General features: G+C 41.9%; 1 protein-coding gene across 1 annotated transcript; it reads right to left on the bottom strand.

Annotated features, from left to right (window-relative positions):
* Window positions 1-776: 776 nt before the first annotated feature.
* Window positions 777-15,810, bottom strand: samd1b (sterile alpha motif domain containing 1b). The gene is made up of 7 exons (XM_030054352.1): window positions 14,566-15,810; window positions 13,119-13,326; window positions 12,681-12,811; window positions 3,373-3,421; window positions 3,145-3,259; window positions 1,622-1,736; window positions 777-1,439 (listed from the first exon to the last, which is right to left on the bottom strand). The coding sequence occupies exons 1-7, from the start codon at window positions 15,736-15,738 to the stop codon at window positions 1,296-1,298; spliced, it is 1,935 nt and encodes a 644-aa protein (XP_029910212.1). The 5' UTR covers window positions 15,739-15,810; the 3' UTR covers window positions 777-1,295.
* Window positions 15,811-15,884: the final 74 nt, after the last annotated feature.

The following is a 15,884-nucleotide window of genomic DNA, read 5'->3' on the forward strand; positions in this document are numbered from 1 at the left end:
CTAGAGACATCTCAAGGATGATCCACAGAAACAGGATGATTCTGAGCTCAGTTTGGAGTGTCACAGCCATGATTCTGCATACTTGTGTAAATTAGAAATTTTGATTATGATTTTTAATACATTTTCAAACATAGCATTGAATTTTCTACAACACAATAAAGTGTGGAAAAAGTGAAGGCGTCTGAATACTTTTCCAAGCCACTGCATTCAGTCTAATCAGAGATGGTGACGCATAGGACAGAGCAGATCGTGAATACCTCTTTGTGGAGAAAAAAACACCTTTAAACCTGGTATACACCAAAGATTTTTATCAGGACGTTCTGTAATATTATGCTGTTAGGCTGCGCAAAATCAAGCCGTCTAAATAACCAATGAAAAATTTTGGGACAGTTATCGCCTTATTGCTTTGACCAACAACCATTTGAAGAAGCCCAAGGTAGATGAACAAAACCTGCACTTTGGGGTTGCACAGTTGAAGCACAGGGTCGCTGTCTGAGAGACGACAGTCGAGACTACAGTGGGTCAGCAGCAGTTAAAGGGAATAAAATCATCATTCACACATTTTGGATTGCAGTAACCTGACCAACTCAGACTAAGAATGAAGACTAAAGTTATTTCCTGAATGTCCTTGCTGTCCTTTCCAAACTGCACTGTCATGCCCTCTCTCTCTCTCTCTCTCTCACACACACACACACACACACACACAAACAAACAAGCACATGGTAGTTACATCACAGCCTAAAAAATAAAAAACAGCATTCACACACACAGTCACTGCAGCCTCCGTCAAAGTACAGATGTGCATAAAGATCAACGCAATATAACCGTGCCAATGGGGAGGCCCATCTTGGAGTTTCATTGAAAAGTTGCAAAGTGCTCGCTCATGACTGTGGAAAAGACAAAATTGCATGACTGTTTTGAACCTCTGCAAACTTAAATGTCTGTTTTCTGTCGTTTTTCTATTGTTCACCATTTCTCCTTCAATCCTTTGTGCTCTATTTGGTAGAAAATCCATACTGTCCAGGAAATCAAGTCACTTTTATGTCTGTCCTACTGGGACCAGGGCAGATTAAAGAGGAGCAAGAGCAATAGAGAGGAATGGAGGTGTGTGTATTTCTTTGTATTGTATGACATGAGATGAATGAGTAGAGAGGTGTTCATCATACATGCATTATTTTACGCTTATTTAGCTATATCTGAATATAGGCATAACTGTGTGTGTGTTCGTGTGTGTGTGTGTGTGTGTGTGTGTGTGTGTGTGTGTGTGAGTGTGTGTTTTATGCATATGTGTGTAGTTAGCAGTCATCATCCTCAAAGTGTGTTTTCTGCAGAACTTTTACATGGCGCTCATAGATCTTGAGGGCGGGGCCAAGCCTGATTGACAGGCCAGTCAAAACATCATTACGCTGCATCAGGAGAAGAGACTTTCCATCAATTTCCTATTGGAGAAAGAATGAGAGAGTGTGTGTGAGGGAGAAGGGACGAGATAAAGGCAAGCCATGTAGGTAGGCAGATAACAACTGAGAGGCTTTCAGGAATTATTGATATGAGTGGAAACTGTTTAGTCATTAACCCTGCGTATGGCGCTCTCTTGTGGTCGTTAAAGGGGATGCAGGCTTACCTGAGTCCGGAAGGCAACGGCCTGCTCAGGGAATCCTGCAGCTGTGAAATAACTGACCACATCAGACACTGTCCAGTCCACTGGGCTTACACTGACCCCCTCAGCCTTCATAAACCTAAAGACATGGGAAGAAGGTACATTATCTGTGTACAGCTGCAGAAACACAGTGGCATGAAGGGAAAAGAAGTTGGGAGATGCTGAAATAGTCGATAAACCACTGATGCCTATATCTCAGTGGTGGTGTAGAAAAGGGTACTTTCATTTTCTAATGAATCAGGAAACAATTAATTAATCAGTTAATGAATTAATTAATTAAACACACACACACACACACGAACAATTGAGACATCATCAGTCTGCCACTAACTCTCCTTGTCTTCCTCTCTACCCCTCTCTTTCTCTATTCTTCTCTCTGTACCATAGTGGACACATAAAACAAGGTGGGAAAAACCTTGAAACCTTCAAACAAACAAACAAATAAAATAAAATGCAACAGACACCATAATGGTTGGGACCAAACCTCTTTCTTCTCCTACTTGTTCTCTGCTGTGCTTTCATTCTTGACAAAGTACATAAAATACAATAAAGTTTCCATCTTTTTCATTTTTACATGACACCAAAATGTGAAAAATGGTTCCCTGTAGGACTCGGACTCACCGGGTGAATTTTTTTTCTTTCATCTGAACATAGTCATAAAATGAAGATCCCATGTCTTCATTGCTTTCTAAAAAATATACTCTCCACAGGGATCATAATAATACATGTATGTATCTCTGTGTGGTCAGACTTATTCCTACATAAGCGTCACATGCAACATGAGGGCAGCAGTGTCCACTGGCGGCTGGCGACATAAGAAGACACCAGCATCAGCGACAAACAGCGTCAGAGTGACACCAAGCAAGGCCACCGGGCAAAGTTGGAAAATGTTAAACATTATCTAAATGTGCTGTGACATGTATGTGCAACAACTCAAACCAACCAATCAGAGCGCTTGTCTGTGACACAGTTTGATTCATGGCATGGACTGTGCTATCCTTCCTGTGTCTCTCCACTGTGCCTCTCTAATAAAAGCAGATTCCACCAAAAATCTAACAAACAAAAAACTGCATGCCTGGCTAGCTCCAGCTGGCTATCTGCTGTCTGTGAAGGCAATAACTTTAGCTGTGTTTTTAGCATCAGAAGCTACACGGCATCAGCACTTTACCCTAAGGGAGTTTGGGTAATGTACTCATGAATTCTCATGAATCCATCCACCACTGTGTGTATGTTAGCTAGTGTGTTTTCTATGGCATCCACATGAGACACAGGCATGCAGCAAAAGAAGTGGACAGGGGAAAAATGTAATGTAGGGAGAAATTTCTATTGATGCATGAAATCTTTTCATAGTTTCCTGTACTCAGCACATTGTTGCTTATTTACTAATGCTTTCCTCTCTCCTGTTTTTCTCTCTTTTTGTATAAGTCTCTCATTGTTAACATAATCAATTTTTCTCTAACCATCTCCAGGATCTTTGCAATACTCACACTCCTCTGTTAACTCCCCCATTTAGCCCTCGTTCTTCAGAGAAAGTGGAGTCTCTCGGGGAGGCAGTGGGTGTGAGCAGACAGGAGGACACACCTACTGCCTTACAGTCCAAAACTAAGAGGGGAAAAATGCATTTTTTAGACACACTATGCCTCAGAACCCAAATACACACACACACACACACACGCACAGATATATTTAGAAACCGAATGCAAAGTGGAACTCACTGTTGAAGCCTGAGGAGGTATGGCTCCTTCCCTCGTGTTGCATCTGATCCTGTGTCGGGGAGGGGAATCATGCAAAACAATGACATGAGAAAAGTAAGATCTGGATTCCCTGGAATGAGTTACTAAAAAACAAAACAAGAAGTGACAGGTACAGATGTAAAATCATTTTGCAAGTTCAGTGCATCAGGGTGATGCTACTTTTACCGCTGCAGCAGGACACCAGGAGCAATATGAGAGGAAAATCTGTGCCGTGACACATTATGACACAAGTGTAAAGGCTGCAAACATCCATGTTCATGTTCAGTCTCTCTCTCTCTCACTCTCACTCACACACACACACACACACACACACAAGTTGAATTTTAGATACTGGAAGAACACAGTCATAAGAGCAACAGCAGTCATTGTGAAAATGTAAATCGTGATAAACAGGATGGGGGTGGGGTGGGGGACTAAATGTGTGACCAAATTTATTAGTCACATTGAGACTCCCAATGTCATCCACTGTGTCATGGTTGTAGAGAATATTAGACAAAGTAAAATACAGTAACACTACTTGAACTGTTACTCATGAGGCCTTGCACAGCTGCGAGGGAGTAATGCTTACATGACATGGCTCTGAACCGTGGACACCTCAATGTCGGCTGCTTGCAATCCTGGCAATCTAGTGATTTAAGCCTGTTCTGATTTAGCAGTTACTTGCTTGGGACATGAGCTTTAAGTCCCCTCAAATGTCAATTACTGTCAAGGTGCAACTGAGCCGAGGCACTTCTGGCAATTTCCAATGTTGGCCTCAGTTTCCTCGTGTTTTGAAACCTGGACCACGGACTGTGTTCAAAATTTTGTCTGGGAATTTATTTTGCATTATCTGTAGTATTAACTGAAATGTGGTGTGCCTTTCTGACTTTGTCTCTTAGTCCAAAATATTAGTCAACAGAAGCATTTTTATTTAGAATATGGTAGGGCTGGGCGATATTGATTTTGACTTAACACCTCAATATCGATATTGTGATGATATTGTGGGTGATATTTTGACCACTGGTGCTTTTACAAAATATTTACTTAGTGAGATTTTGATAACTTATTAGTAAATCCTATATAATAACTAACAGGGTAAAGGCAAATGTGAGAACAGCAAGAACAGTCATTTAAGTTTTGAACTGAAGAAGCCTCTTGGATGAGAAGTGAAACGTCTTCAAGAATCTACAAACAGACCAGCTGACCACTCTATGCGGATAACCATGACCTGGATGTCTGAGAGCCAACACAGACAGTCATTTAAGTTCAGAAAATTACATCCCTTTACTGTAATGCAGCCTTTAAAACCAGGAAAAGCCAACACTTATCACAATAACATTTAATAACACTTATCACAAAGCCATATCATGATTACAATATCCAAAATCCCAGACGATATCTAGTCTCATATCACGACAGCGATGTAACACTGATACATTGCCCAGCCCTAGAATATAGTGGATTAAAATATTGTTTATGTGACTGTGGCATTGTTGCTGACAGTTTATGCTCAGTTTTGATGGTTAACCATTAATGTGCACATTGTAAAAATCAGCCATTATCAGGGTGATCTAACCAATCACAGTGGATCCCACAAGTACAACAGGTTAATCATGGGGGTGGATAAGTTGTGCCAGCTGTCTGTAGGTAGTTGTGTATCTCCATTTTTCCAGGTGAACAATGATTTAGTTGCAAAGTAGCGGAGGAGATATAATTCCACCTGTTGCACCATGTGAGGCTCATTTTGGTGATGATCACACATCACTGAACTGTTCTATGAAGAGCTCTGAAAACTCACATCATGAAATCAGTGGAGAGTGGTTTTAATTTTCATGCCTGTGGAAGTTATTTTTCCATACTGCACGGAAATCAAGGGCAGCAAATGGCTTCTTCCAAGGGAAGGAAAATAAGCCATATCACTAAGTATGCTGACTACGTGCAGACACCATCAGGAATAATGATGACTGATGATTTGCATAAAATAACAGAGAGTGATATATATGAAATTTTACACAAATGGCTTGAATGGCTTGAATGTTTTTTTGTGCATACTGCAACGACCTGCAAAATTAATGGCACCTGGTTCTCACAGTGGCATCAAGCTGCCAAAAATGGTCAGAGACAGGGGTAATAAGAGTTTGACCTCAAAATAACTGTGGGAAATATATCAGTCCTTTAATTAAAAGATTACAAATGAATCGATGTAGTCAAGCAATACAAAATCGTTTTTTTGTTGTTGTTTTTTTTTCTTTACTATTGAAGGATAAAAGCATGCAACCTCTTTAAAGATAAGCATATATTTATTCAGATGTACCATTTTAAACTTTTAAACTTTTAGTTGATCAAATCTACTACATAGTTCATTTGTGAAAGGACTGAGGAAAAAGGATTAGGCCTCTTGTCAGTTTTACCCAGAGGTCCCTTTCACTCTCCATTTTCACAGAAAAACAAGAGTGAATGTATTTCAGTAAGATTATTAAACTTTGGTTTAAGTCAATAATAAATAAACTGTATGTTTTCTGAGAAAAAAATTCAAACAGCTCTTGACAGCAGACCCAAGGCTTAGGTAATTCAAACCCACTGAATTAAAAATTTAATGTGATTTTAATGGGATTGAGTCTCTCCATCAGTTTAGATGTGGTGGTACAACTTTTAAAGCTATAGTTTAAGTGTTTGAGCTATAAATAAATGTTTGTTACATCTGTCTAATGCCAAACAAGTTCACACACTGATGTGTGAACTATCACCATCTGATAAAGCTCCCTGCATTTTTCATAATTCTGGACATTGCAAAGCTGCTGAGGAGCTGTCTGTGTTACGGCCACGGGGACCAGGGTCAAAATGTAATTCTGGGACAGGCTAGGGACTTTTGAAATGCCCAGGAACTCTGGGGTGGTTGGGCTTGCCGCGCAACATTTCTGATTGGTCAAACACACAGCGACGCCTCCTTCAACTTATGTGCCATTTCATTCAAGGGTAGTAATACAGTATGGATTTAGGACCAGTTCAGGACAAGGGGAGGACATTTCTCTTTGTTTGATAATATTATAGTAAAGACTGGCTTTGCTGTGGGCTTCCTGACTCATTAAAAAAAAATGATGAGAGAAAAAGTGAAATAGACAGCACAATCAGCGCAGCGTTGTGGATGAGAAGCCAATGTAACCATGTATGGGAGAAATAACCATTATTTTCTGATTGTTTCACGGCGGTTACGTTCTAAAGTACAAATGAACCATCAAACACTAAACAGATTTACTCTGGAGACAGACACTCTTAGTTTTGTCGTCTGCATCACTTTCAGACACACACACACAGCTGCAGGACTCGTCTTTTCTCCAGTAGTCAGGAAAAAGCAGGGCTGCTCGCCAGAGAAAACTGACACTGTAAAAAGTGTCAATAATCTGTCAACAAGGGGGTTAGAATAGGTTAAAGAGCCTGATGCTCATGAATGTAAAAAATAATGGGTGAAACAGCTGTCGCGGTTTGTCAGCCAACTATCGCGGGGTTTTAGACCGCTGTGGAAATGCAGACAGCAAGAGGTTGAGGGAACATTTTAGTTCATTGAAAAGTTACCCTGGTAATACTTTACCCAGGTAATTTGGGTGGAAAACCGGCTGAAGTGTATTTTTCAAGGAGGACTTAATTTACTGCCACAAGGAGTGAAATCGCACAAAACTGGAAAGACTGCAGGTTTAAAGGTTTAACAAGTAAGCTTTTAAAATGATGAAGTTATGACATTTCATAATCATAAGGTCAAAGGTCAACTTCACTGTGACATTACAATGGTCTGCAAAAAAGACTTTTCTGGCCATTATTGAACACCATAAGTCAGCATTTTCACTTCACTTGCCCTCACTGGAAATATTGCGATAACTTCCAATTTCTTCTCTCATCAGAGAAATCACATTTGTTTGTGGAGAGAACAAGGTGGCATGAACTCACTACAAGTCACCGAGGAAGCATTTAGCAGGAGGAGGACTGGTTTCACTCAAAGACTTCATGGTGAGAGACTGACTTGCACTATAATCAGCACCTGTCCGCTTTGTGAAACATGACTGCCATGTGCAACGTCTCCTTTAATGACACTTAAATTACATTACATGCAATTACCACCAGCATAGCCTCTCACTGGGTGCTGTTGCGCTTATCATAGGTTGAGGACAGCAGGAACACAGACAAGGAGGAGAGAGACAGACAGCCAAAGGAGGACAGCAGCCACGTCATATAGTACATGTTTTAAGGCATTTACTACACTGCACGCATATCCTACATTACAGCCTGTGTGTGTGTGTGTGTGTGTGTGTGTGTGTGTGTGTGTGTGTGTGTGTGTGTGTGTGTGTCTGTGTGTCTGTGTGTGTGTGTGTGTGTCATTTTTGAACCTACTTAAAAAATGATCTGCTGGTCAGTAAATTTGTGCCCAAGTTTACAATTCATGAATGATTGACTTTTGAGATTTGGTAGCCAGACTGCCACCTGCTGGCAAGTGGGGCCTAAAGATGTCCGTGTTGGTCTATCCATCCATTCCACCTTGAACTCCAAGGCAACATATCTTGACATGTATTGAGTGTATTGCCATGGCACAATCATGCTTCCCAAAACACGCACCCCACTTGATTCAGTGACCCCATGACCTCTAGCACCACCCTCTGGTAAAAATGTGAACTTGTATAAGTCTGGGATGTATAAATGTGTAAGTATATCTTTTATATTATACTTACAGACTTATACATCCCACAGAATGAACTCTGTTGATTTTGGTGAAACTGTATCCCTGTCCACCACAGCATGTAATTAAAATAGGTACATCCCCTTGGGGAACAATAAAGTATTTTTTGATTCTGATTCTGTATTTCTGATGAAATTTTGTAACTACATTCACACTCCCACAACTTGGTTTCCCCCTTCATATACCAGTGCAGCGATGTGATGCATGAGTAGTGAAAGCCGTGCTTGTTTAAAGCTAGAAGAAGCCAAACACACATCACCCTTTTAATAAACTCAACGTTTGCTTATTATTTTGTCGTCTGGTTTTGATTTTCGTACCAAGTACCATGAATGCAGTGCTGTTTGAGAACCAACTTTGAATTCTTGGATGTCAGAGCCTCCCACCGGCATGTGAATGCACCAGAGGGCATGTAGACTGTTTACTGAGATGGATTACCTATCTTGCCCATAGTTGGCAGCGTGGAAAGAAGGTAAAAACGTATTCAAAAAGCTAAAAAGAAGTACAGTATGCTTAGGAAAATGTTCAATAGTAATGTCGAGAAAAGGTGTTATGAAGTACTGTTTGCAAACATTTTTGGTGGACAATTTCAAGACATTTTTGATGGTGCTGTGAGTTTCCCCTCTTCAAAAAGGATTTATGATAGTTTTCAAGATGAAATTGGGTACCATGTTGGATTTAGTTGAAGGCTATCAAGGTGTTTCTTGTCACCAAAATTAATGTTGAGGCTGTACTCTCTGCTGTTACAAATAATGAGTATCAAAATTTTCATACGCACTGGGCTGAAAATGATCAAAACTGTCTTTCAATACCCAAACAAAAAAGGCTATTAACCAGTGCAACTGATGCACTTATATGGGATCAACTGGTTCACAACTATAAGCACTATGGGAATACAAAGCTCAAATTTTAAAGTCTAATATTGTTCAAAACTGTTTTGTCCTCTTTTCCTTTTCATATTTAAGCATTTTGTTATTTTATCTAATGGCTGAGTGTGAAAATATTGTCTTCATTTGAAAATCATGTGACTCTGTCATTTTGATTTAGGGTGCCTCAGGGCTGCCAATCTAAATTTGGATGCCCAAAAGTGAATAATCACTCCCACTCACAATGTTTCATTTTTCAGCATATCTTTACAAAACCAAAAAGCCAACCCTCAGATGATATGGTCAGCAACAACACAGGTAACTGTGTTAAAAATCTAAAACAAAACAAAATGCAAAAAAGAGCAAAACACATGCAGAACCTAATGGACTAGGACATACCCCATGGAATAACATCCAGAGGTATTAATCTTTATTTTGCCTACCACAGAGATTGTAACACTGTTGCCATGGAAATCACGATTCTGTGAATGAAACTGGAGTTATTTTGCTAGTACTGCATTCTGTAATTTTACGTACTACTACATCTCCCTGGAGTGTCCATGGAAACAAATTCAGGCATAGATGCAAAGAGCATAGAAGGAATATAAAGTAATGAAGCTCAGGTTTACTAAGACACCAGTGTATTCCCTTTCTCTCTCTCTCTCTCTCTCTCTCTCACACACACACACACACACACACACACAGATGAACATTTGATTATAGCTGTGCAGCTGCGCATTTCGACAAGTCTGGTAGACTACTGAATCCAATGTATAAAAGTTATAACTGAATGCAAGACAAGGTAAAAATTCAATAGCAGTGTGTTACAATGCAGCATCTAATGATGGTTTTTGTCTCTCCTCCTCACTCTCTGGATCTCCCTCTGCTTTTCTCTTCTATAACCTTTGCACTGTGTTGATCACTCTGCTGATCAGCCTCATTTGTCTCCCACTCCTTCCTCTCTGCAATGGTCATCAGCCACCTCTTCAGTGCCTGAGACTGGGTAGCTCTCTTCTAAAACAAACATTTGCTATGTCTACTGGATTCTTCTTCATGTTTCGCTTACATACACAAAACCAGTGATATGCCTGCATCAACACTGTTTTATAATCATGTTAAATAGCTTTTTTTTTGTTATTGTTTTTTATTTATGTATGTATCATTAAAAATTGAAAAACAATCAACACAATGATCTCCCTCCATACATAAAATACATTATATAGCAGACAAGAAACAAAAAAAAAAAAAAAAAAAAAAAATCAAACCAACAAACAAACACCCCCAACCCCCCTCCCTCTTCCTCTGGGACCAACCACACCGCAACATCATTCTTTGTATCACATTTGTGCCATACCAACATGTACACAGATGCAACACATATGCACATACACCTGCACATGCACATACACCACATACAAATACACATCAACACAGCCAAGCCTAAGAATAACACCCTACAAGGTCAAGCACCGTTCAAAATATGCTCTTGGAGCACCTCTATGACCTGAGACCATGCATTAATGTTCTTCTCACTTGCACCGTGTAGTCGGGCCATCGAGAGTTCCATATATGCAATGTCTAAGAAAGTAAGAGCCCATTGTTGAAATGTTAAGGTATGAGGGGTTTTCCATCTCATAGCCACAATTTTCTTCGCTGCTGTTAATCCGGCAAAGAAAATGCATTTCTGTGTACACTTCAAATGCAGTTGGGATATATCATTTAATAAAAATATGGTTGGGGATGATATAATGTCAATAGTTAGAAGCAATGAGAGTTTTGTAGCAACCATCCTCCAAAACTCTAAAACCTCTTGGCATTCCCAAATCATATGGAAGAAAGTACCAAGAGCATTGGACGTACACAGAGTGCTCATGTTAAATAGCTCTGTGATCCTACCACGCTTAGATAAGGTACTGGAAAATGAAATCAGTACTTTCTAAACATGTTAATGAACTAAGAAACAATTGTGAAATCACAAATTAAGTCACATGGTCAATGATCACCTCTGTCAAGGAGTCTACTCTGGTCAAGTTGGTAAACTGGCAGAATGTAGACAGTCCCACACTCTAAAGCTGCCTGTTTTACGTTGCGGTCATTTTATTGTAGAATTTGCCACTTAACAAGATACTGTTTTGCTGCTCTAAAAATTATTTTTACAGTGGCATGGCCAAGGTGGCTACCCCTGGCCGCCCACTTGGTCTGTGCCTGCAGAGCTCACAAAGACTCTGAACATGGAAAAATATGTACCAGTCCTTTTTAGCTTATATCAGTGTCACATTTGTTCACCAAGGAAAATAACATAACACATACATAACAAACAGCATATTTTATGTTCTTGTGCTTGAGTCATCAAATATATTTTTTTAACCTGAAAGCCACAACATGAAACTTTTTTACTTGAGTCAGCAAAGTCTATCGTTAGTCCTGCTCTCCTTCCTTCAGGTGAGCAAGTTCATGCCCCAACACTTGTCACTCATCTTGATAAAATGTCTGCCTTGAAATGGCATCTCGCCTGCAGCTGAAGTAACCAGCATCTGTGAAGCCACCACAGATGTTAAAGAAAGAAAATGCTCGCCTGTGTTTTTGTAGCGTTCTTGTCTGCTTAATGTTCAGGTTCACTGTTCATTTGTGTCTATTTTCCACTATGGTTGCTTTTGCCTTGACTTTCTTGTGCTGTGCCAGGTCTACCTCGACAGCCACAACTCAGCTTGCCACCAACAGCCCAAAACATCCTAAATGATTTAACAGGCAATTAGGGCAAATGGCTGGCGCAGGCTGATACAATATAATAAATCCTATTTATTTATTATTATTTAGATGTCAAAATGCTACAGATTGAATATAATGCATTTTTTAGTAAATGCTTAATAGCTGGATTTTCACTCAAGATTTTGTGTAGCTATTGATTACAGAGCCTTTTCATACTTTGTGCTCCCATACATCAAATTACATTCTGAAAGCAAAATCGCTGGAATATATGAATAGTTAATTACCCAAGAAAAATACATTTTACACCATGGAAATAAATCACTGCATCAAGTTTTTCCACTCCACATCTCTAAAATATAGAGGGTTGAGTCCATAAAAATGTGCTAGCATTTTATCAACCAAGGACATCAATATTTAGTTCAATGATTTTCATTCAATTAGGACTAACTTGCTTAATGATTTTCTAATGTCTGGAGTCCTATGCTGTCTTTTTTAAACAGTTCATGTTTTAGTGCCCTTCAGTAACTGTCCTTATGCAATCCTGTATTAAATTACGTGTCATGGTGAAAAGAAAACAACAACAACAACAACAACAAAAGATCACCTTTTACATGAGCATGCAACTTTATGATCTTAGAATATTATCAGATACTTGGGCTATGGCTGGGTATTACACACACACACACACAAACACACACACACACACACACACACACACACACTATATATATATATATATATATATATATATATATATATATATATAAATACATACATACACATGTATGTATGTATGTATATATGTATGTGTGTGTATATATATATATATATATATATATATAGAGAGAGAGAGAGAGAGAGAGAGAGAGAGAGAGAGAGAGAGAGAGAGAGAGATACATATACATATATATACACACACACACCGCATGTATTTATCCTACAGTAAAAAAAAGTAAAAAAAAAAAAAAAAAAAAAAAAAAAAAACAACTTACATGTGCATCTATGTGTAGCTGATCAGGAGGTGTAGCACTTTCCTCCAAGTGTGCACTCTTACAGTTTGACAGCGAACCTCCCTGAACTGGTGGACACGACACACTGGTGTGGGAGTTCAGCCCCGACACACCTGGGAGACAGACAGCACAAGAGGGGGAGGGAAGCAGGGAATATTGGTGAAATTAAAAGAGAGCAGAAAAACAGTTACTACTTAACTACTCAAAATGCACCAGGGACTCCATAAATAGCTACATCTATATCATCATTATTATTTTATATTATTATTTATTAGTGGTATAATCGTAATATCAGTGGTAACTAGAGCAGTAGTGTTTTTTCTTTCAATTTACAACCACTTCTTTCACACACGCACATATGCACACACACACACACACACACACACACACACACACACACACACACACACACACACACACCTTTGCCATAATGGTGCTGATGTTCGGGGCTCTCCTTTGATGCTGTCTGGATTTCAGCATCTTCTGTGCTTTTACCATTGAGGTCTGGTTCGGTTGTCATGGCTACCAGGGATAGTCCTCCCTCCTCATCGGAACTCTGGGGATCATCCTCCTCTTCCTCATTCTCTTCCTGGTCCTCTTCACTTTCTGTTTCCACTGGCTCATTCTCCTAGGAAGAGAGGAATGACGGCTGTACTGATATAAAGTTGTACCTCTCCTCACAAAATTTCATTAAAGGGGGGGTGGACGTGGCAATGAGGCAGTCACAGCTCATTCTTGCCTCCCCCTTCTGTTCATCACAAATGACTGGGCAGTAGCTGAATTGATCGGAGTGTATCACCAAGTTCTCTTTAAGCGCGGCTCACTGTACAGTATCTGAAATTGAGCTTTAAAGGCCATGTTAAACCTTTGGAACATCTAAGCGGGTCACTGAAACCTCCCACTTAAGAAAATACTACACAAATATCAGAAATAAATATAGCCGCCTACTAGCCTACCCGAGCCTGCACCCACAAGGGAAGCAGAGAGGGAGGAGAGTATGCTGTCAAAAATGATACAAAGGATTTAATGAGGCACGAAGCCTGAGAGGCGGGGATAACGAGGGGGAGAGAAAAACGACAGAAGTAACCTACTGGCCTATGCGCACTGAGAAACGCGACTAGGAACACACCAAATTTAATATCCATGACCAAAGTAAGCCATGGTGCTCGACTGTTTGGGCTTAGTCGTCCAGCCGGCCTGCACGACAGAGCTGCGCTCACAAGACAGCAGCACGCATTAAGTTTAGACAGACACCGCCTATTGGAGCGACGAGCCCGCGCAACCCTCGCTCCGTCCTAGACAGCTAAAGTTCCTGTGAGCAAAATTATATGTAAATGGCCCCAAGCAGTGATATGACGCTGAATCCAGAGCCTGCTCGTGCTCGCGCCAGAGTCGCTCCGATGGTGCGCGCACTCCTCCTGTGTGCGTGTTTTAGGAGCCGCTCCGGAGCTGTCTGCTCCCATAACCCGCACCTTTTGTGCAGGAAGCAAAGCCACACACACACACACACACACACACACACACACACACACACACACACACACACACACACACACACACACACACACACACTTGCGTACAGAGGACAAACGCAACGCGGGTATGTTCGCACCAAGCTGACAGCAACACAGAGAGAAAAACAATAGTTGGTCCCAAATGTGGGGAAATGTCCCCAGACACTTTTGCATTTGAATTAACGAGGTTAAACAAGAGACAATAATGTCAAGCCAGAGCCAGTCGAGTGCGTCCCGTCTGCGCGGCTTTAACGAATGATCATTAATTCATCAGTCAAGCCGTCAAGCCGACGCCGTTCAGCCCGCTCTGTAAAACCGGGACGTGTTGGAAATATTAAGTTAGCATCGCCCACCTTTTTCACAGTGTGCCTGTCCTGCAGTGCGCTCTTCACAAGTCTGTCAGCGGACGCATCCTTCGGCATCGGCTCATCCACCACCATCCCCCTCAGAGGAAGAGTGATGTTCCCGCAGCGGGTCCTGCGCAGCCTGCCCCTCGCCACCTCCTTCTCCAGGACCACTTTGACTTTGCCTCGCGTCAGCTTCTCCTCCGAGAGTCGCTCCTGGCTGCTCAGATAGCCCAAAATCTCCTTCAGCCCAAGCGGTTTCATGTGGCCTCTGGCCGCGGCAGCGCAGCCCCCCCGGAGGCTCCTTTCGGACAGGCTGCGAACAGAAGCCACCAATCTGTCGCCCAGGTCGGAGTTGGCTTGGTTCCCCGCTGCTCTGGTTCCCCCTCCTCCGACTCGGAGTTTGGGTTTGAGCGGCACTGTGTGCTTCTGCCTTTGAGGGAGGCTGCTGTCGTTGGAGATGACGCTCCCGGGGCAAGTTTTGTTCTTCGTGTCAGCCCCTGATAAGCCCGTTTCTTTTACTCCTCGAATCGCATTGCTTTTGCTTGATGTTACTCTACTGGCAACACCGTCGTCGTGTGCGCTTATTCTGTGACCGTGACTGGGCGACGGGCAGTCACCCCCTGCCTGGTGTCCTAATCCCTTGTCTCTCGATGCACTTGCTTTCTCCTCTCTACAGCCGCTCCCGACAGCGCAGCCCGTTGTTGCGCCACAACTGAGGCACCCGTTTCCGCTACTCGGGCTGGAGGGGAGCTTGTGTTTCTTGCCGGTGGTGCTGGCTGATGTTTGTGTCTGGGGATCTGGGCTGGGCTCCCCCTCCTCTCCCTCCTCTTGGTCCGTGAAGCTGTGCGCACTGTCGCCGTTGTTGTGCAGATGGTCGTGTTTGGTCCGCTCCCTCGCTGCCTCCGCGCCGCTGCTGCCAGCGGCCGTAAACTCACTCTTCTTTCTGCTTTTCCTCTGCACCTTCGCCGCGTTTCGATAGGATATGGACCCCTTGTAGCTAACTTTGAGCACCGTCTGCTCCTGAATCAGTTTTTCCAGTTCTGTCCTGGTTCGGTCCGGGTCTGACCCATGTCGTCTCCGGACCATTCGGCAAATTCTCTCGAGGTCCGGACGGGCTTTTCTTGAGCGAAGAGAGTCAATTGTTTCAAGGATCCAGTCTCGGTACTTGGGCTCGGACATCTTCTCCTAGTGCTGCGGATGGGTTTGGCCCAAGTGCGTCTTTTCCTCTGTTGTTTCTGAAGTGACGCTGTGTCAAAGCCGGGAACCAGAGTGCGAACCCCGGCTGGAGAATGAGGACGGAAGCCTGGCTGGTACGCTTGCGTTCG

Source organism: Myripristis murdjan, chromosome 1 (assembly GCF_902150065.1).
Source record: "Myripristis murdjan chromosome 1, fMyrMur1.1, whole genome shotgun sequence".
NCBI lineage: Eukaryota > Metazoa > Chordata > Actinopteri > Holocentriformes > Holocentridae > Myripristis > Myripristis murdjan.